Source organism: Xiphophorus hellerii, chromosome 16 (assembly GCF_003331165.1).
Source record: "Xiphophorus hellerii strain 12219 chromosome 16, Xiphophorus_hellerii-4.1, whole genome shotgun sequence".
Classification (NCBI taxonomy): Eukaryota; Metazoa; Chordata; class Actinopteri; order Cyprinodontiformes; family Poeciliidae; genus Xiphophorus; species Xiphophorus hellerii.
This window is the reverse complement of record NC_045687.1, coordinates 24,976,176-24,997,891: the sequence shown is the minus strand read 5'-3', so window position 1 is coordinate 24,997,891 and position 21,716 is coordinate 24,976,176. Positions and strand designations below refer to the sequence as shown.

General features: G+C 39.4%; 1 protein-coding gene across 1 annotated transcript in view; it reads right to left on the bottom strand.

Annotated features, from left to right (window-relative positions):
- Window positions 1–18,616, bottom strand: part of igf2bp1 (insulin-like growth factor 2 mRNA binding protein 1) — a 45,883-nt gene extending 27,267 nt beyond the window's left edge. Inside the window, exons 1-2 of the mRNA XM_032588509.1 lie at window positions 18,264–18,616; window positions 17,166–17,226 (exon numbers count right to left, since the gene is read on the bottom strand). Of these exons, the coding sequence (XP_032444400.1) occupies window positions 17,166–17,226; window positions 18,264–18,438 (236 nt within the window). The 5' untranslated portion in view covers window positions 18,439–18,616. The remainder of the gene's footprint in view (window positions 1–17,165; window positions 17,227–18,263) is intronic.
- Between the last annotated feature and the right edge of the window lie 3,100 nt (window positions 18,617–21,716).

Sequence of the window (21,716 nt, the reverse complement as noted above, 5' to 3'; positions counted from 1 at the left end):
GAGTCCAGAGCACATGCTGTCGTGTCAGACATGTGACCAGCAGGCATAGCCTCCATTTTAACTCTGAAAATCCCAGTTTGATTTGGGTGGGAGGAGGAGGGGGTGGGTGAACAGGGGAATGCTGCCGTAAAGCGTTAGTTACTGCAGCAGATTCTTTACTGAGGCAGAGCTCACTGCAGGCTGAAGGGTTCAGTTCGGCCCTGCATCCAAACACTGCTTTCACTAGGACACGCTGCTCCATTAGCGTCATGTCCTCCGCTTAAATCCACCACTCTGTAAATGGCTTGTCACAGAAAACAGGTGAGATTTTTCTACAAAACAAATCCTAAACTTTAGGATCTCTACTAACATTTATTTGGAGCTCAGAGCAACTCCTCATGTCATTTAAAATTAGATTTAGTTTCCATCAAGAGGACGGCTTGTAAAAAGTGAACCAGAAGATTCGTTGTTTGTTTAGAAGTTTTAACATTGTGAAGTTAAAGATGGCCTCCTTCATCCAAGCAAATTGGAAGACAAACTTTTCAGGGTATAAAAATCTTCAAACTTTCTGGAGACAATCAGCTGCCTTATGATGTCCAAAGACTAACGCTGCATTCTCCTTCATCTTTATGAAAACATGCATTTAAAAAAAATTTAAGATTTGTTGCTCGAGTCTTTTAGGGCTGATGTCCTAACATGGAAATTAATGAAGAAGTGCAAACAGAAAAGTTTAAATTAAATTCTATTTTATAAAGGCTGCTCATTTTATTTTATAGTTTCTGAAAGGCAGTTTTTGATTCTGGCTGTTTGAAGTAAGTGATGTGCTGGAAACATCGACACTGCAGGAAGATTTGCTGAATTATTTCTGACATTTTCCCTGCATTTATATCCTAAACATTTCATTTTCCATCTGCCCAATTTTTCTCTAAACTGAGTTTTGATCAGTTTGTTTTCCCCACCTAATTCACCAGTTTTAATTCTTTCTAGACAGAAGAACAAAGAAAGAAAAACAAAATTTCTTTTTTTTAAACTTTGCTTTTGTCTTAAAATACATATAGTATTTTATATGAAACTCAAATTAACAGAGAGCTGAGTCTGCTTGAAGTTTGTATAATTTAAAACTGTCTACATTACACTCTCACTAAACCTCAAGTAGAAAGCAATAAATGTTTTACCAATGAATAGCTAATGATTAAAACATTTAAAACAGAAGAACATATGAAAATTATTTATTTAATAAAAAAAGAGTGGAAAACAATTTCAACTAGAGCTGAAATGATTAATCAAGATTAATTGATTATTGAAATAACTGTCAACTAATTTATTAATTGATTTATCATTAACTTGATTATTCAGATTTTTTTTAAAAAAAACATTCACAGTAGTAATTAAGCCAGAACTGTGCAAAAAAAAAATATTTTTTTTACATTTTACATATTTTGCATTTTAGATAAAAATATCTTTATCTGTTCATCTGGTTCAAATTTACTATAGGAATGCTGTAGTATCATATTTTAGGCAATAAAATGTTTAAGTTCTTAATTTAAAAAAGAAACTCAATTCTTTGTTATGTTGCATCTATTGATGTATTTCTAATATTGTGTAAAAAGGCCTAAGTGGTTAAATGAAACATCTGTAAAATTGACCATTTTTTAACCATCAAACCAATCTATTGATTCATCGATTACTAAAACAGTCCTTCGTTGCAGCTCTAATTTTAACAATTGTATTTATTCAGTTTTCACCCACTTATTGATGGAAATAATCATAAAATCTGGAGGAAATGTGACTGTCAACATATTGTTCAACATATAATTTTTTTGGTTAAATGAAGAACGTGTCTGGTGACCCCACATGACCAGAACAACCTGGGCCGGCCTCAGTCCGTTCTCTCCGGGTATTCCAGCTTCTTCCTACTGTCCAGAACCAGCCTGAGACATCATTTGGGTTCACTCTCATTCCAAAACGCTCGTTTGTACCCCGCACCCGTCCAAAGCCCGCTGGATGTAGTCAGCAGCCACCCCCTGTCAAAACACTACATGGGCAGTGTGTGTGTGTGTGTGTGTGTGTGGGAGGGGGGGGGGGGGGGGGGGGGGGGGGGGGGGGGGAGTTTATCTATACACATAAACATAATGTGTATAGATGTTTGCAGATAAATCTGATGGAAGTACAGAATTGTAGACAAGGAGGAAAATAAGCCAATCTGGGTCAGACAGGCGGGCTGCTGGCAGAGTCGCTGTTTACATACAGGAGCAGTGAAAAAACCCGACCACAGTTCTATATACATGGAACTATAGAAACGGCTCTGAGCCAATCAGAAGTCAGCAGCAGCCAATGAGAAGCTATGATGACCTATAGGTTCCTTCAGCTTCTCTTCCCCTTTTTACCTGAATTCTTCACATTTTTTCAGCAGTGAAGTAGGCTGTGTGCTTCCCTGTCCGTCCTCTCTTACCCTTCTGAAACACACACACACACACACACACACTATGCATCTTCTGCTGGCTGTTGGGGGAAGGGTCTTCTAGGCAGCTCCAAAGGTTTTACGCTCAAAAAAGAAATTGTAACAAATGAAATGAAAAACAGAAAAAAAGAAACTAAAGGAGGAACACACACACACACACACAAAGATGAGAAACCCCAAAAATTAGCATGAATGCAACTAAACATTTAATTCCTTAGAAAATAAAATGCCTAATTTGCCAGGATGGATATGAGAGATTTTTGTTGTGTTAGGGTGTCAGACAGGAAATGTGTGAGACAACTTCTAAAATCAATTTCCTTTCTTAGTCCATAAGCACAGCTCTGTCTTTTTTTCCCCTGATAGTTGCACAAGGGGCCTGTTGTTTTAGGAACACAGAACCGGAAGTAGGAGAAATGGCGGCTCAGTTTAACTTCCACCAGCAGACAGGAAGGGTCACTTCACAAAACATGGTCAGAGGACATCTGATGAATTTATCGCTTATTTTTATACTCATTTTATTTTTGAATGACTTTTCTTGCAAAGCATGATATTTGTTATTAAAATATCAATAAACTGGTTCATGTGGTTGCTCAAAAGCTACTGCTGCTGTACTTCATCTATATAGAAAAACTAGCTAACATGTTATAATCAAGTTTTCTGACTGTTCTTCCAAGATTTACTTTGATATTTAAACACACAAATATTTATTTATTAGTCATTCTGTTTTTACATCAGGATAACTGATCAGTAAAAAAAAAAATTGCTGTTCAGTCAAAATTGTATTTGGAGGTTTTCCATCTGCAATTTTAATCCCCATAACTCCACTTTGTGTTGAAAAAAAACATTTAAAAAAAATCAGGTTAAATATCTGTGCTATAGAGTATAAACACTCAGCTGGAGACATTTCTAATTGATTATTAATTCAATTTGACTGAATTTTTTTTTTTAGCTAAAAGCACCATATGCCACACCTTTGTAAAACACAAACGATTGATCAATATAATTTTCTATTAAACCATAGCTTACTGGCAAAGACGATCAAAATTAAAAACAGGTGGCCCAAAAGTGGATACTTTTAAAACCATTTTGTCAAAGCCAAATGGTTTTAAGAGCCACATAAAAACCATACAAGCCAAACCAGAGAATCATTCATGTGCTGAAGAATATGCAGTTATAAGAACATGAAAGAAATAAGAAGAGTGGTGGCAGATTCCACAGATGAAGGCTTTGGGCCGGGGCATCATGGTTCAACTGCTCCAAACGCCCCGGCAGGTCACCCAGGGGTCAACGTCCTCCATCAGAGAGACTGCACGTTTCTCCGCTATCAAGCGACAGAAAAATGTCCAATTGGACCCAAACGAGATCAGAGCAGGCAACCGCCTCCATGTTTCACCAGGATCTGTCTCTATTAAGAAGTAAATTGGTCATTTCACAGCACAAAAATGCTCCAACAAATCCAAAACTCAGAGCCGTCCCTGTCCTTCTCCCTCAAACCTCGAACAAAACATTTCTCTCAGACTTTATTTCTACGGAGTGTGGGAAGAAAAATGTGAACAACAAGCAAACCATACTGTGTGGGAACAGAGAGAACAACTCGGTTAATAGTTATGATATACAGTGTATATTTAAGATTGATATATGCAGCATTTTTATAACAACTGAAGGTAACAGTTACTTGATTGTGCTACAAAGTGACTCTATGTGACTGGAAAACATATAATCTTCTTTTCTCTCTCGCTTTAAGGATGAGCCGAATTTTTCTTGCCAGTTAGGGAGACCCTTCTTCAGAAAGCAGTGCAGAGCAATATGTGGAGGAGGGGCAACACATCCCAATAAATCGTCAGTACCATCGATGACCTCTCATTACACTGAATGTAAACCACAGGAACAGCAGAAACCTTGGTACACCGTGTTACCAGTAACTGGTCTATACATATATATATTTATATTCATAGGTTTTATTCATTTTATTTTTAATATATTAATTTTGATGTACACAAAAAATTGAAGAACTTACTGATTTATGTCTCAGACCTTTTGTCATGTTGAAAAGAAATGTGGATTGGAGGAAAACAACAGTCAGAACCTGGAGCGTCATGTCTTGAAACCGAGCCGGCACAGCGAGGCTTTTCTCATTAATAAACCCAGAAAATAGAGGCAGATATTAATTTGCACATTTATATCGGTGCAATAAGCAATCAAGAAGCAGCACTGAATGAGAGCCCTGAAGATGTCTTACAGTAATATTTTATAACCTCTTTGGGACAGAAATTGTGTTTTTTTTCATTGCATCCAGTTCACTCACAACTACTAGCGTTAGTCTGTGGCTAAGGTAAGAAAAATTCATTTTATTTTTGTTGTTGATATGGAACACTAACAGGTTAATTTCACCATGCTAAAACTTGAGCGCTACTTCTTGCACACATATTCCCAGTGCACTTTGTCAACACAGCTGCACAGAAAACATGATGTTTTGTTTTAAGTCAATCTTATGGAGTATTTCACTTCCTCAACCACAGACATCCCTCATCAGTTATCTAACTCAGAGTTAAAGCATCAAAATGAGATAGGCTTGAGGTGTGAAAGTAAATGCAGGCTAGTCATTTGCATCAACTGAATGCAATCAGAGCTGCAGTGCAGTGCAGTGAGTGTCAGGCTGGGTTCAGGGGCAGAACTGACCAACAGGCCTGTGGAGGTCAAACCCTCAGCTGCAGCTCTGCTTCAACAAAACAACGTCAGAGAAAAATACAGGATCCATGAAACAATGGAGCTTTTTAAAACCAGTTCAAATGCTAATCAGTGCCTGTGGGCACCACCTGTGAGTTACCATGGTGACTAAGGTAAGCTGAAAAATGAAAATGAAAAATGATTTTTATATATATATATATATATATATATATATATATATATATATATATATAAATCACTATATATATAAAATCACTATTGATAAGTTCAAGCTGAAGTTAAAAATATGAGTTTTATTGTTAAACTCATGTTACATTGACATGAGTTAGTAACACTTTTACCTAAACTATAATTTTCACGCCAGACAAAAAGAGCAATTTAAAAAAAAAAAATTCTAATCTTTGGATCCAAGTTCACAGCGCCCCCTAGGGGGCATAGCCTGGTTAAAACAGACTGTTGTTTTACGCTCTTCACTTCATCCAGAGGTTTGAGAAATGATTCCTTCCCAGAGACGTGGACGCTGTTGAAGTTTTAAGTTTTACCCGGTTGCTCCATTTCAACGCCAAGAAGTTAACCAGAAATTCCCTGTGCCGTAAACAACCATCCTCCACCGCAAAGAGAGAAGTGCTGAGCTGAACGAAGCAGCTGTTAACATTCATCTGTTACATATAGATATTAGTTAACTCAGTATTTAGAAGTGTGACCCTCACAGACTGAACAGCTTCCTTCACTTCCTCTGCTATCATTGATCAAACTGCAGACAGACTACAATTCTAAAACAGCGCAGAAAAACCAACATTGTTCAGAACTCCTTCTGATCGCTGATTGGCCCGGTAGACAATCAACTGGAGACAATCCGAGTCAAAGGGAGAAAGCACAGACTGAGCTGAAGGCAAGAATTCTTCTACAAACATTTTTGCACAAGGCGACGGCCAAGCAAGGAGACATGGGGAACTGTTTTCTTTTGTGTTCCCTCATAATAAATGGGCAAATACACTTCAGTGAAAACATGTTTCTACTCTTTAGTGTAGAAAAAGGGTTAAAAAAATCAACAAGTGTTCATGTTTGTTTGTGAGGTGGAGATGGAAATGAATACAAAAATGCTCCTTTATTACCCAGACTGCTAAAATGAATATATTTCTATTGCATAACATTATCGTTTGGTAATTTGGAACAAAAAGATTCAGTCAGCAGAGTTTTCAAAGTTCTAACTAAAAATTCATAGTAAATCACTATTATGGATCCTTACATTGAAAGCTGGGAAAGGTATACTGAGATTTTATAAAAATTAGTTTAATAAATTTCTGTCTCTGCAGTCTAATGAGATTCCAGTTAAAGAGGAAGAACGACTAGCGTTTCTCCATCTGCCCCTCCTCAACTTATTGCTACGTACCGCAGCTCAGCAATGTTGACTGCTGCAGTTTTCTTGGATTTCTAGAAGGACAATTTTAGTTGTTTGGAAAATATTTCCAGTCCCAAAACAGAAGCATTGTGTGTCCAGGATCACCTGGCCTAGTGGATAACATACTATAATAATCCATATGGTTTTATTTACCACTAGCTGTGGGAGATGTAGACTTACAGATTTGTTATATTTTGCAGTATTTATTGCAATCACAATTAAAACTTCCATAAACATTTTTCTTAATTCGTCACAGCCCACAGTATTATAGTAGTTTTGGGAGTTTGCAAATATTACCAATTATAGCTGAATATTACCTCAGCTTGACTAACTCATCATGACACATGAATGACACTCGTCAGCATATATAGTTTCATTCCTAACCTTTCAACAGAAATAAACTTTTTTTGTGTGTGCCTGTGTGAGAGAGAGAAAGAGGGAGGGAGAGAGAGTCAGAGGAGTCCCCTGTCTGTACTGTAGTGTGTGTGTGTGTGTGTGTGTGTGTGTGTGTGTGTGTGTGTGGGTGTGTGTGTGTGTGTGTGTGTGTGTGTGGGTGTGTGTGTGTGTGGGTGTGTTTGTGTGTGTGTGTGTGTGTGTGTGTGAACTGCATGCATCACTGGAGCTGGCTTCTTCCCAGCCTTACTTCTCAACCAGCCCCAGCAGATAAAGTGTCTGCTTCAGAGACAAATTGGACCGGCGGTTCCCGCGTAAAGTTTGGGACTTCTTGAAGGTGTCGGTAAAAACAAACAGGAGCCTGAGACCCACTGGAAGTTTACTTGGTTTAACACAGAATCACAGCACGACGCATTAGTGTTAGACATTTCTGATGAGCCAATAGAACAAACAGAGCCACCTACTAAGTGAAACAGCTCTGTCTCAATGCATGTTTGACATTTCGAATAAATCTTGAAGCAGTTTTTGATTAATGCCTTGGCGGCTGTGTCCATGTGCAGACGGACATTTTCATTTGGCTTCTTCTCATTTTTAGCCCATTACATCTAGGAAACTGTTAATGAATATTCCAAGCAGACAAACTCGGAAATCAAACAGATTTAATAAACTGTTGAGAAGTGTGTTACAGAACTCTCCATTGCTGCACTTTAAATACAAGGCTTAACAGAATGAAACTCTTTTTCCACTGAACTGAGACACATTGTTGCCTATTTTTGTTCAGTCAGTATGAGGCGTTCACAACATGCTGAATTTTCAGGATTATTATTTTTAATCAAGTCTTTGTTTTACTTGTTCCTTTGCTGAATTGGTACTTTGTACTTAAGACCATTTTATACTTTTGTATTACCTGTTGCCTTCTAAAGAAAAAATGTTTTTTTTAAACTTAAGAATTTGCTGATTTATTAACAATAAATGTAGTGGTCACCCTATGGAAACTAAAGAATGCATAATTTTACTTTTTTTTTTATCTCTTTTTTTTGATGCAGCACTGCTTTAAAAACTACTTTTGACCACAACATTATAATTGTAATAAAATACTAGAACTGTAAACACCAGGATGTTAGTTTTATTTTTGGCAGCAGTTGAAATAATTGTACTTTTATTTTAAATGCCAGCAATAAGGTCATTTTAGAAATTTTGAACAAATAAATTATGGTATTTTCACATTCCACATGCTTAGATTTTCCTCATCAGGTTTTATGGAGTTGGAGGAAATCTGTTTTTTAGCTGAGGTTTACGATTTGAGGGAATTCTGTTGTAACCTTGAACTTCTGGATGTTTTGCTGCTGCTTCACACACATCCAGGTGTTCAGGAGGCAGGATCCATCAGTCTGATGAAGAAAACGAGCATCTGTTTACAGCCACGCGCAGCTCTGGGTTGGGTCAAGAGCAGCTCTGCAGACGGCCTGTCAGTTGATGGGTTTTATATACATTGGTGTGACAAACATGAAAATCAGAACCAGCACGCAGCAAAGTCAGCCACCTTACAGGCCCCAGAGGCCTGTGGCCGATGCAACTCAACAGTAAGGCGAGAACAACCTTATACTTCTAATGAGTCCATAAAATGGTCGTGTTGCACAGAAAAGCGACACAACAGCAGCCATCTTGCAGAAACACCTGTTGAAATGCACAAGTGACTGAATCTGAGCCGACTTTCCAGAAAATAACACGAAACAGGCAGAGGGTGTTTGTTGATGCACGCCATGACTGAAGCTGTTCACATAACCACGGCCTCCCAACCACCACACACACCCGACCCTGGGCCCCAACCAACAAGCCTCCACCCTCCTCCTTCCTTTGTCTTCATGTCTTGATTGTTCCTCCGGCCCCTCCCCCTCCCATTCCTCCTGGTGTGTCATGCATGTACCCAGATGTGTGTGCAGTTTATTTTTGGTGAGAGAAAGAGCAAATCGACAGAAAGAAAGACGGGACAGATGGTTTGAACCAGAGAGAAGAAACAATCAGAAAAGGGTGAGGGAGCGGTTGGTGAGGGGTTAAAGGGTGGGGGCTTCTTAAAGAGACAGGCTTAATTTAACTCTTCTTTAAAATGCGGCCATATTTTTCCGTTCCAGGACCCTGAATGGAGCCCAAATAAAAACAGAATACAGGGATTTTTAAATGAACTGAAATTCTTTTTTTTTATTATTAATATAGAACTTTACAATATGCAGACTATTTTTGGACATTTCTAACCAAAAGTGCAGCACTTCTATTTAAAACCTAAATCTATCTGAAAAAGCTCATTTTCCCAGCAATACACACATTTACAGAGAAACACTGACTGATATTAGTCTCTTAACATATTGCAAAGGAAGAAAGACCTCAACAAACTTTTGGCATGACTCTAGCTCTATATCTAGGAACTCTTTTTATCAGAAACGGAACAATAACATTATTACAACTGAATAAAGTTAAGAAAACGTTCAGAGGGTTTGGCTTTGGGAGCCAGTCCCAGATGCCACTCATTCTAACAGCAGTTCTGATGCGTTTGGATCATCATTCCTGCAGGAACAGCCGACTACATCAACCCTCTGACCCACACCGCCAGAATTAGAGGAAAGGAAATTATTTGGGACATTTAGGAACCACCAAAGCTCCAGCCAGTAATCAACAGGAAGATGTCAGAACACCGCCCTGTCGAATTAAGTTTGTCTCATTGAAGAATCTGACCACAGAGGGATTTTTTTCAAGAGCACGTCACTCGTTCACCTACGTCTCAGTCAGAGCGCTCCAGCAGTGAACAACATTTTCTTTACTAATGAGGTTAAAACAAATATTTTGAAATGTTTCAATGATTCTGTCTGACAACAAGAACCTTCCCAGATCTAAATCAATCTTCTGCGAGAACCAAACAGAGCAAGTGGTTCATTTATTTTTGCAGTATAGAAAAGACATTCAGAACAAATGATCAAATATGGTTCACATTGACCAGAGTTTTACACCGAAATGGAAATGTCATGAAATCAAATTGAGCTATCAATTTAATGTTTAGTAACCCATTAAAATTATTAATGAATAATTTTAATTCTGTCATTGTTAGTCAAGTTTCACTAAATTAATATTACATTCAAGATATTCTCAATTTATAGTGGCACAAAAAAACCCACCTAAAATCTGGCAGTTTAACAATAAATTTGTATTATGTTCTACTCTAGCTGGATATTTTTTCCTCATCTTTTCTATTATTTCAGTTTCTATTTATGTATTTTAATTTTCTTTGAACACTGGAGCAACGACTAGGCAATGTTTGGATGTTTAACTTGAGACAAATGTGACAGACGGTGACAACCAAAGAGAGACGGAGGACATGTACATGAGGTTGTTGACTGCGCTAAGACACTCGTCCTGATTTATTGTTTTTGACCAGGAGCAATGTGTTATAATAAAATAGATTATTATAGTAGCCTGAGTAGAGGAGCTTTACTTTTTCACAGATTATCTGACTCATACCTTACCTGTCACAATATGGGGACAGTTTTGACAAATATGAAAATAAAAAAAGTTTTACAAAAGTGACATACGCCAGCTTTAATGAGAGGCCAGAGAACGTAAACGGAGGTTTTCTTCATCTATACGGAGCAGTAGAATGCTGCACTGCCCCAAAATGTGTGAGCTGACTGAGAGAAGACTGCTTCACTTTTTCTTTTCTTACAAAAAAAAAAAAGACACAATGTTGCCTGTTTGGAAAAATACCTCGTCTTTAAAACCCAACTGGTGGCAATCAGTCCCAGACTTAACCAGCTTATGTTACAAACAACAGTCTGCACAACAACTAACAAATACAGGAACACATATAAAGAGCAAACTGTGTTCACAAGCTGAAAAACTGAATGTAAAGATGAAAGTACAAACATAATTTAAAGAGGTGAATGATGGGATTCTGGTTCCAAGTACAAAAGGTGGCCAGTATAGAACAGACTGAAGATTTTGTTTTGTTTTGGGAGTTACCAATGGATTAGTGAGTGCAGCCAATATAAAATCATTTTCAATTTGTATTAGAAGACCTTTAATAATATAGACATTTTTTTAAATCACTTTGGACTTCTGACATATGGATCATAACCCAGTGTACCCGTTGTATCAGAACGCACCATATAAAAGCGCAGCTGTTGGGAAATCCCTTCTGTTCAGAGGAATCCTTCTAGCACCATTCTAGTGACATATAGGAAGCGTCTATAACAAACACGTTGAGTTGTTGGTACAGTTTGCTTAGTGAAAACCAGCGAGCTGAAACAAGAGGAGAGCAGCAGCTTTTAGCCTCGCAAAACTGCCACCACAATTAGAGAAGAAGCAGGAAGTCTGGGGCAGACAACTAAATACTACAGCAGCCTAGTTACTGGCCTATGAACATTACGTAACAAAAACATTTTAACAACAGCTTTGACACACAATATCATACAATCATACAATATCATACAATATCACTCCTATCATGTCTACACACCAAGCTGTAAGACAGCTACAAAGACGTAGGTAGTATAGGATTTCACTAAAGCCTTTTAGGTATTCCACAAAAAAGAAAACACTTTACACCAACACATAATTCAGAACAGCTCTAACTGTATACTTGACAATGTGCAAAAATAAAATGATTTCATTCTAAATCCAGCTGGTACCATGTGTGTCCCTCACATCTCTGCTGCAGTTTATTTTATCGAAGCACTTAAAAGAAAATCAGGAGTTCATTTGGAGGTTTTACAAAACCTTAAATTGATTCTCTGTTTTCCAATCACATTAGAAAAGAAATGCCAGACAGCTTTTTGTGAAAACATTTTCAGTACATACTCTAAACAGAAACACCAGTATGTATGAGCACAGGATTTTCTGAACGATAATTTGCTCATTTAACTCTGCTGAGCTTAGAAAGAGAAAAACTCTTTGGAGCAGATTTATGCCTTTCAGGTTGGAGCGACTGTTCCCATCCCCGTCTCCTAACTGTGGTTTAGTCTTCAACACACACACACACACGCCCCCACACACAGAGGTCTACAGCGGCTGTCTGGAGGCACACGATCACTTTCGCCTTCCAGCAACCAAAACTGTTTGTCGGACGCGCAGAAAAACTGCAATTCAAATGTAAACCGCAAATATCCATCTTCCAGCCACATTCACTGCACCACTTCATCTCGCCGTCTGCTTTTGTTTCCACCGCGCAGCGTCGGCTCTTTGTGGAAAGCACTAGGGTGGTGCAGCGAACATGGCAACATGCCAAGGGACGGCCGGGCATAACAAGAGAGGGAGAAATGAACATACTGTACTGGAGAGAGAGACGGAAAGCGGCGAGCAAATGTGGAAGCAGACTGGGAGCGCTGTCAGAGCATGCGTGTGGGGGAGGACCCAGTCCCTCCAGTCATGGAGCTGGGTGACCACAGGTAGCTCTGCCAGACGATTGGTCGCACCCCCCTTGCTCCCTCCACCCACTGTCCCCTCCTCCTCCTATTCTCCAGCCACGAGAGGAGAGGAAACCCAGCCATGGCTCCCTCTCTCTGAACGCTGCAGCGTCTCACATGCTCTGTGTGTTCCACACTCACTTTCTCCATTTCATTTTATGTAGAAGAGCAGCTGTTATATCTGAACTCCTTCACTCTGAATGTTCCTGGAGGTTATTGTGGAGCAAAGCAGTGAACAGCATCTGGGCAGTGAATAGCATCTGGGTGTAGCGACCTCCACCTCCCCTCAGCCTCCGTCCTCCAGGCCCAGCAGCCTCGGCCAGGGTTCGTCTGTACACCGATTCTCTGCTGCCTTCAGGACCACATGACCACCATGCCTGATAACTGAATGTGACATTTGAACTTTTCAACAAAAAAAAAAAAAAAGAAATGTCTGATTTTAGAACAATACAAATTCCAGGGATCACCGATCCAAAATGTGTCTACCTATATAAATGATAATGATGCTCCCTCCACTAGGTCATCTGACATGACAGACTACAGGTTGACATTTTATAAACACATATTTTACTTTACCTGTTTACTGGTCTTAGCTTGTAACTAACAACAACCTGATGTATTGTGTGAACGTCTGAAAGGTTTTCTTGCTTTTGCTGTTATTGAACTCTCTTTGTATTCTATTGAAACATGAAGACCAAGGTTAGGTTTGTATATAATGTCTCCTTCGTCTGATTCTGGTAGTCTTTAGTTTGCTAATGCAAGTTGTGGAAAAGCATCTGAAAGCGATTCCAGAATCATAATTGTGGTAGCAGGAGCGACAACCAGATAACACAACCTGATGTGATTAAGGGTTTTTAGCCAAGCACTTCCAGCTCACTCCATGTCGTCCAGACAACTGGAACCTGTGCTCCACTCAACAACAACCTGTTCATTAAGAATAACCCATCAATTATTTGGGTCCAGCTTTATCTTTCGGACACTCGAATCACAATCAAACCCTTCCTGTGGCGCTGCTCTGCTGGGCTGTCTAAGGGCTCTACCACCTGACCAACAACAAGTCCACCACGGCTAACCAAAGCTGCAATACCAGCAGAGAGAGGAGCATGATGCACCATCCTTCCTAAATACCAAACTGATAAAAAAAAAAGTCAAGATTCTAGCAGTTGCTCAACGCGTTCTTTGTCATTCAAATATGAAACATTCAAAGCTTGCTCTTCCAACCCAGTCTCCGGAAATAATGTGCAGTAAATTTGACACGCTTAAACATTTTGCTAATTTGCTGAAATACATTTTCTGAAGTCAAAAATAGACGCAGCATTCATTCCTTTGGGTCTGCCGAACGTCCCTGAATCCTCCACCAGCGAGTGGAGCTGGGGAAGAATACCAGATATTTTTTAATGACAAGTTCAGCTTTGGTTGGTGGAAAAAATCTCCACTTAGAATTCAAACAAGACGTTATTGTTTCACTACGTCCTCCTCGGACCAAACCAAAGGCAGAGAAACGTCAGACCACATTTGTAACCCTTGTTTTGTCAAATATCCTTCCTTCTATCAATTAAACTATTCATTTGATATTGAAAATAAGTGACACAATAGGCTAATAAAGACTGCTTATTAGTAATTATTCATTATTCTATAATTGAAGCCATTTAGAAAATGATTGCCCAGATTTGGGCTGCAGTTATTATCCAAGAGCATAAAGGCAACAATTCATTCATTTGAAAACAACCATTTTCAAATTCACCTGTCATCAGCGTACAGTAACTCTTCTACAAACTCAGAATTTAAAGTCTGTCATCTAGAAACTATTTCAAGCAGCCACTAAATATTACTGAAGATAACATCCAATGTTAATGAGCCCAAAAATACTGAGTCCCATAAATAACCATATGAATAATATGAAGCTAATAAAGTCTAAATATTTATTTTTAGCATCCACACATCCTTTTTTAATCTCTACAGACTCAATGGATATAAAAATATAGAAATTATAAAGACTGACAAATTTCTGCTTGAATACATCAAATTCAACACTGAAACCCGTGTTAGTGCAGCATAAGTTCAACTCAAACCCTATCTGAAATGGTTTCACTTCAGATTAAAGCTGCACGTTTTAGTGTGAAATTTATATTTTTACTTTGCAGGCAGCTGTAGAAAATTGGAGTTGTGTAGAGAGGATCCGTGCTTACGTCTTTACTCTGGTTTGTCCAGACTGTGTGCTCACCATTTCCTACTGATCAGGACTACGGAGAGAGATGTTCTCCCCCAACAATAAGGACTCCATACGTGTGTGCATACACACACACACACTAGCTAGCTAGTCTGCTCTGAGCTGCCCACCGTAGGCTTCCCCAGATCTCCCCCATCCACCAATACTTTCCACAAACATTCCAAAAACATCATGATGAATACTATCACTGTCTTAGAATGTTAAAACCTATCCATGTGCATCTTCCACAAAACACAGACAGACACACACTCACAGCTTCTACGTCCACAACATGACCAGGGTCAGGGGCTGCCCCCTCCCCCTGTAGCTAATAAGTTCAGACCTGCCACTTGCAGCATAAAAAGAGAGAATTGAAGCCTTTTTCTTGTAGAAAGCGGGCTGCCCCTCCCCCCTCCATAAAGGCCAGTTCCCTCTGAACACCCCTCCTCCTCCTCCAGGACAAACACACACCTCCATTGAGGTCCCATTTCACAAACAACTGAATACTGCAACCTAAAGGTGTAGAGGCAATTTTAGAGCAACGCCAGTAGCTTCTTCATAGCCTGGAATTGAACCAGCACCCATCACACCCACACAGGCAACATCCCCAAAAACATTTAGTTTCATGTGGAATTTTCAAACAATTTGATATTAAACAGAAACTGCTCGTCAGGTTTTGTTTGCTTCTCTTTCCTGATTTATTTGACCCGTAAACATGGATTCAATGGAATCCACTGCTGACTTAATGAGGTTTTTACACAAAAAAAACCGTTTCGGTAATTTTGTGACCATAAAACCTATCATAACGCTGCGTACAGGTGTCTAATATGTTTAATTAATTAAACAGCACGTTTAAATAATTTTTCGCCATTTCGTGACAACATTTTAAATAATCTTGCTGTTGATGAGTGGCTGTATGGACGGCCATTTTAAGATGGGGTTCCTAAAAGTTGGGCCATGAGAGCGAGCTCGCGGAATTAAACGAAGGACAGAGCCGCAAACAATCCGCTGTTAATTGTGCCGCTAAAACAGGGTGCGTCAGCCGCAGAAGGGCCCCAGACGCAGACACTGCGGGTGGGGAGTGAAGCACACTGTTGCAGCCAGCTTTTTTCAACTGAAAGCTTCGCCATTTTGCTGACTGCCTGATGTGGAGTGCTTCTTTTTCGCCTGCTGATACCACGTGTTTTAGCGCCATAGAAAGCCTGTGGCTGACGGTGATCCCTACAAACCGTCTTTTACACAAACGTTACCACATGGGAGGCCTGTGGGTCTCTTTGCACAGCACAGTAACTTCACAATAATTATTTGGACAATTCTAACATTTACGACCATCTGCTCTTCGTGCTGGTCGAGTTTAATTCTCATTTTTCGAGATTTGTCCTTCCAGCTCAGCGTAAAATAACATGGGGGTTCTGCTACAGTGTTGCACAATTTTAACTGCAATCAGGCAGCAGGGCGGACACCTAAAAACTGATCTTAATCAAATACTTTGTGCTGTTGTCATACAGGGGAGTCTCCAAAAACGTAGTTGGGTGGAATATGAACAAGCACAACACATTATTCTGATAATGGAGCACATAGATGAGCACACGGGAAGCCAAATGGCGGAGCTGCGCTGTATCTGTGCCAAAGGTTACAGGCATGAATCGAGGACTATAAGCGAATTCCATAATGCTGCTAAAAGCAGGTCTGGTCTGGATCTTAATACAGAGCAGCTGAGCTACACTGAACGACAGATTATTCTCTGAAACGAGGAATTTTAAACGCTATATGTAGACCTATGTGGTAATAATAATCCAAATTTACCCTCAGCACAATAGGGAATAACTTACAACGAGGTTTGGTCTGGAAAAAATAATAGTATAAGATTGCAGTTACTAAACTAAAAATGTTACTACACTAAAATTGGGAAATGTCCAAAAAAAAAAAAAAAAACACAAGCAGGACTCCGCATTAACGTAAACACGTAAGCAATACTTGCGTACAAGACGTAGAAATCAAAAGTGGTTGGATTCATAGCACGTGCATGCAGAAACAAACGCTACACATAAAATAACTTTGCCATAATGCAGAAGATAAATGCATTAAAAAAGACATTTCCACAACACACCACACACACCCCTGTCTAACACACTGTGGCCACTTTTAAAGCAGCCAGTGTGGCCTGCTGAGTTGAACAGTTTATGGCGACGACTTTATCCAGAAAATTGTCTGTAGCACTTTAATGTATCCCATTACTAAGGTTTTATATCTAACCAATATCAACATATTTAAAAGGGGGAGGAAAATCCAGCTACGAGAAGCAAAGAGCGCACAGCAGACTCCACCACCAGAACTGTCAGTGCAGTTCCTCAGCAATGGCCGACAGCGTTCAAACCAACTACACAGCACGGTTCCCCTCTGCTAGCCTCCCAGACCGGCTACAACAAATCAGACTGCTTCTTATAGGCACACACTTATTATAAAATCAGCAGAAAAGGCGGTTTCATCCTTCTGAAATTTCACAGAAGGTAAAGTGGTGAAACACATTTAGAGGTGTGTATAGAAGAGGAAGTGTTGAAAGTGTTTAAGGTTTTTCAGTACCTCTGCTTCTTGGGTACTGAGTGCTCGACCTCAATACGTTTCCCATGAAGTTCCACTTTACCTGGGGAAAAAAATACATAAGGGGAGTTCAGAAAAAAAAATCGTGGCTACATGCTAACTGTTTACTAGCTTTGTAGGCCTAAGGGAGGGGGTTTGGAGTTTTTAAACTTCAGAGCTTAAGTAATGGGGCCACTATAGCAACCTGTTTTTCAGCCTATTTATTAAAAAACTAAAATAGCACATTGGCTAAGAAAAGACTCAAAGGAACACCCAAGTGCATTATTCTAGAGAACTGAAAGAGCCCGTCACACAATTGTGTAAATTCAACCCAAACCTTCAGTTAAAATGCGTGTGTGTTTTGGCATTTTAGGTGAAACTGTCGTCAAAAATATGTTCTGGTAATTAAGAGAGAGTTCAGGCAGAAGAAGAGGCAGCTGACTGGCATGGCGACCTCGCCACTCCTCATGTTACACATGTAGGAAACCATGAAAAATTCGCTGCATGGGGTTTACGTAGAAGACCGAGGGAAGGGAAGGTGGTGATGTTCAGAACTGGGTTTCTGAATTTGCTGGACCACTCAACATAGGTCAGCTTTTTATCCATCTTTGTCACAGTGGACTCTCATCTTTAAGGGGGAGGGGAGATTAGTAAAGCTTCACTCTATATCACACGGAAGGCTGTTCAATCAAACCTCCTGAGGGGAAGACAGATGCAACATATTGTCTTTTTTATTCAGAAAATAATAAGTTATTTTGTTTGCTACATTACAGCAACCTCCTAGATATACATTCACCACCACGACCGTAAATTTCCAGAATACGTGACCCTCCCCCCTGCAAAAGTTGAATGACTCCCCAGGGCGTATAATCCATGGCACCCCTTCATTCATTAAGTCACTACCGAAGAAGTTCCCAAACAGAATGCATGGATTTTTATGCATCGCCTTCTTGCAGAAGCCTGGGAAATTTCACAAAGAATAAAACGAGGACACACTGCTGAGGGTGAGCGTGGAGCCGGGGCTGCATGTCGGCGTCTAAAGCCGAAATTACTATGAATTAAAAAGAAGCTTTTGGCGACTAGTAATCATTTTAAACTCACCCGAAAAGGTCTCGATTGCTTTCATTGCCCAGTGATCATCAGGACAGTCCACAAAGGCATAGCCGTTTTTCATGAGGAACTGTCCGGAGTATGGGATCTTGTGATCCTCGAAGGTTTTGATCAAGTCCTCGGCAGTCACGCTGTCGCCTAGATTCCCAATGTATAGTTTGTGCATGGTGGCTAATTGTTTGTCACAGTCCAAAAATATGAAAAAAAAACAAACCAAGGAATTTAAAGAAATCAAAAAGTTCCGATCGTAAAAAAATCAAACAGCGTAACCAGCTCCCCTGTCACACTGCTCTCAAACAGAAACGAATTCAAGCTAAAGGAGAAAAATGTAAAAAAAAAAAAAAAAAAAAAGGATAACAAAAATGACTGGCTACAGAACAAAAGTTACAAATCGGACAAAAGTCAAAATTTAAAAGAAAAAAAAAACTATTTCAAAAGTCGAACCAGGAGGTGAGTTAGTGTATTTGTAAATCCAGATGGATTAGAGGAGCAGAAGAAATCAAATCCGATGAATCGCAACCGGCTCCAGCAGTCGAAGCAGCAGCCTGTGGGCTCTCTATCGGACTGTGGATTACAGGGGTTGGAGCTGATGGGTGGATGGTGGGTCTGTGTTGGAAGAGTGGGGGAAACTCTGGCGGGACCAGATCAAATCGGGAGTAGGCTTGTGTTTTCCTTTCTCTCTCTCTCCTTTCTGCCCGTCTTTCTTCGCGAGCTGCCGGCTGAGCGGTGACGCCGCCCCTCTTCAGACTCCGATTCACGGTTTTTTTTTTTTTTTTTACCACGTGGTCTGTTTGGAGTAGGTTAGAGGCGGAAGGGGAGGGGCCACGTTTATATTTTAGCTTCGCCAGATGAGAGATGTTTCCACTCGCAAACATCTGTCATCTGTGGATTTCTGTCTTTTCTGCTTATTTTTTAAACAATAACCAGTTTCAGTTGCTTCTGCTCGTCGTAAGAGCAGCTTTATGAAGTAGGTCAACAGTGTTAGCTGAGTGGTTGGATTTCCACTTGTTATTTTTATTTATTCCGTCCAACGCCTCCTGATGTTTATATAGGAAAAAGTGAACATGGATATTTGAACAGTTTTGCTCCCTAAACTTACGTTCGCAGTAACAAACCTCAAGTCCTAAATTTTCCTCCAGAGCTGCAATAACCTTGCTGACTGTACTTACTACAAAATGATCCTTATTTTGACCAAATGTATCGTATGGCAGAGTTCGTATTTACTGAAGCAATGTGTCAAAAATGTAGCAGCTTTCCTTTGTGACATTTCCCCAAGTCAGACGGATATTAATTAAAATGTCTTTTAACTGCATAAAATTTGCAGTTAAAAGACATTTTAACTTGAACCAGTTATTTTGTCGCCTAGATGTGTTTTGTGTTTTTAACCTCAGCCTAAAGGCACTTCAGCTACATTCTCGGGAGAACGGAGCTTCGTGTTTACATCAGTTTTAGTTGTGCTGCACAAGCGAACAGATAACATGGCGTTGTCTCAGACCTCCAACCTCTCAAAATGGAGGCTGCAACGGTTCCAAAGGCCTGTCCTGACTGCGCAGGCTACGTGGAGGTGGGCTGTGTCATTATGGCGCCGCGTGGCGTGGTTATAATCCGCTTTCTCGCTTGTTGGTTCATTGTGTTGCCCCTAACCCGAATCTGAGTTAACATGGTTATTTCATTACAGTGATAGGTGACGATCATCACGTTCAGGGTGCTACGTGGCGTCTCTGCGTAGAAGATGATCCGAACCCTGAACGCGGGTCCAGAGGAGCTTTCCGTCGTTCCCAGACTATTACTGGGTCCGAATATGAAAACCCCAGAGTTCTGAACCCTTAAAAACTAAGTAGCATCTTATTCAGACATCTCAGTACGAGCCTAGTGTTGTTTTAAATATTGAATGACAGGAATGCTTAATTTAAATGTATAATTACATTTAAAAGCCTTAGTATAACAAATAAATTTTATTTGACAAATCTACCAAACCTGCACAACCTATCACTTCATACAGTCAGCTGCCCTGTGCACTTCTGTTACTGCAAACCTATGAGATTCAGTTTAAGGTTTTTTTCCATTCCATGAGAAAACTTCAGCTCCATCTCTCCAACCCACCTTGTTTAGAGAAACACGCAGGTCAAAGGGCAGTTCTGTGGCTCAAACAACACTGACATGTTTTCAAACAAAGGAAGAGAACATTCCTTTTTAAAAGGTCAACATGAACTTTTAAAAATTATATATATATATATATATATATATATATATATATATACACACAAACATACACATGTACACACAGTAATCAATACCTAAAAAATCAAAAGCAGCTGTCATCAACCTGTGTGGTTTCCATGTTTCCCATATCTTAGACACAACCAGGTTTGCTTGAAGTCCAGTAAAGAGTAAATGATTTTCTTTTTTCTTGTGGAAATAATAATAATAAAAAAAACATTCATATGTTGTGATCTCTTGGGGTAAAAGTCCAGTATCCATGGACTTTTACCCCACACACCTCCAATCACAGCTCCATGCAAATTTCATAATGTGTTTTCTAATCCTACCTGTAGGAATATTCAATAAACAAAACAGTAGACTATAAATAACTACAACTGAAACTAGAAATGGCAATAAGCACATTATTTTTAAACCTTAAAGTAGTAGAAGTAATGCCTAAAACATGAACCATGTATGTAGAATTAAAGATGGAGTTCATGGAAATTCCGCTCTAAGTCCAGTTTAGGTCTGGATGCTGCAGCTTCACTATTAAGCATCTGTGATTGAACACATACTGTTGAGAACGTATTATAAATAATTATTATTCTACAATAATGATGATGCATGAATGAATGATTACTTTTTAAAATTTTCATTAATTCATTAGATTGTTTTAATCTTGTTTTCTGTGGTGTGAATTTGCCGCCATTGAGTCCTTTTCCTTTCTTGTTTTCTTTTTTTATGTTTTATTACGCATGCTACATTTTATTATTAGCTAGGGAAATGTAGCATGGGTAAAGATCAAAATGTTTTACCAAAAATATGAGCAAAGTATGGAAAGATGTGCTGTGATATGGATAAGAACTGGATTTGTCAAGGCTGAATGAAGAGTTGCTGGTTTCCAAGAACTCAATTATAGACTATATTTTCCTAGCAGTTCAATTCAGTGTTTCTATAGCACCACTTCTCAGAAAACTTCTCAATTTATTGAGAAAAAAAGGCAATAAAAGTCAATCTAATCAAACAGACTAAATCAGATACATACTAGCAGTAGCTAGCAGCTTCTATGGGTAGAAAGCATTAAAAATATAGTAAAAGTACCTGTTCATGACTACTTTTACTATATGCTAACATTTACTTTCAATTTAGGAACTTGAAACTATGAAGTAGAATAAAGTGGCCTTCATTGTCCCACAGTGGGGAACTCCAGGTGTAACAGCAGCAACGTTGAGCGGATATCAA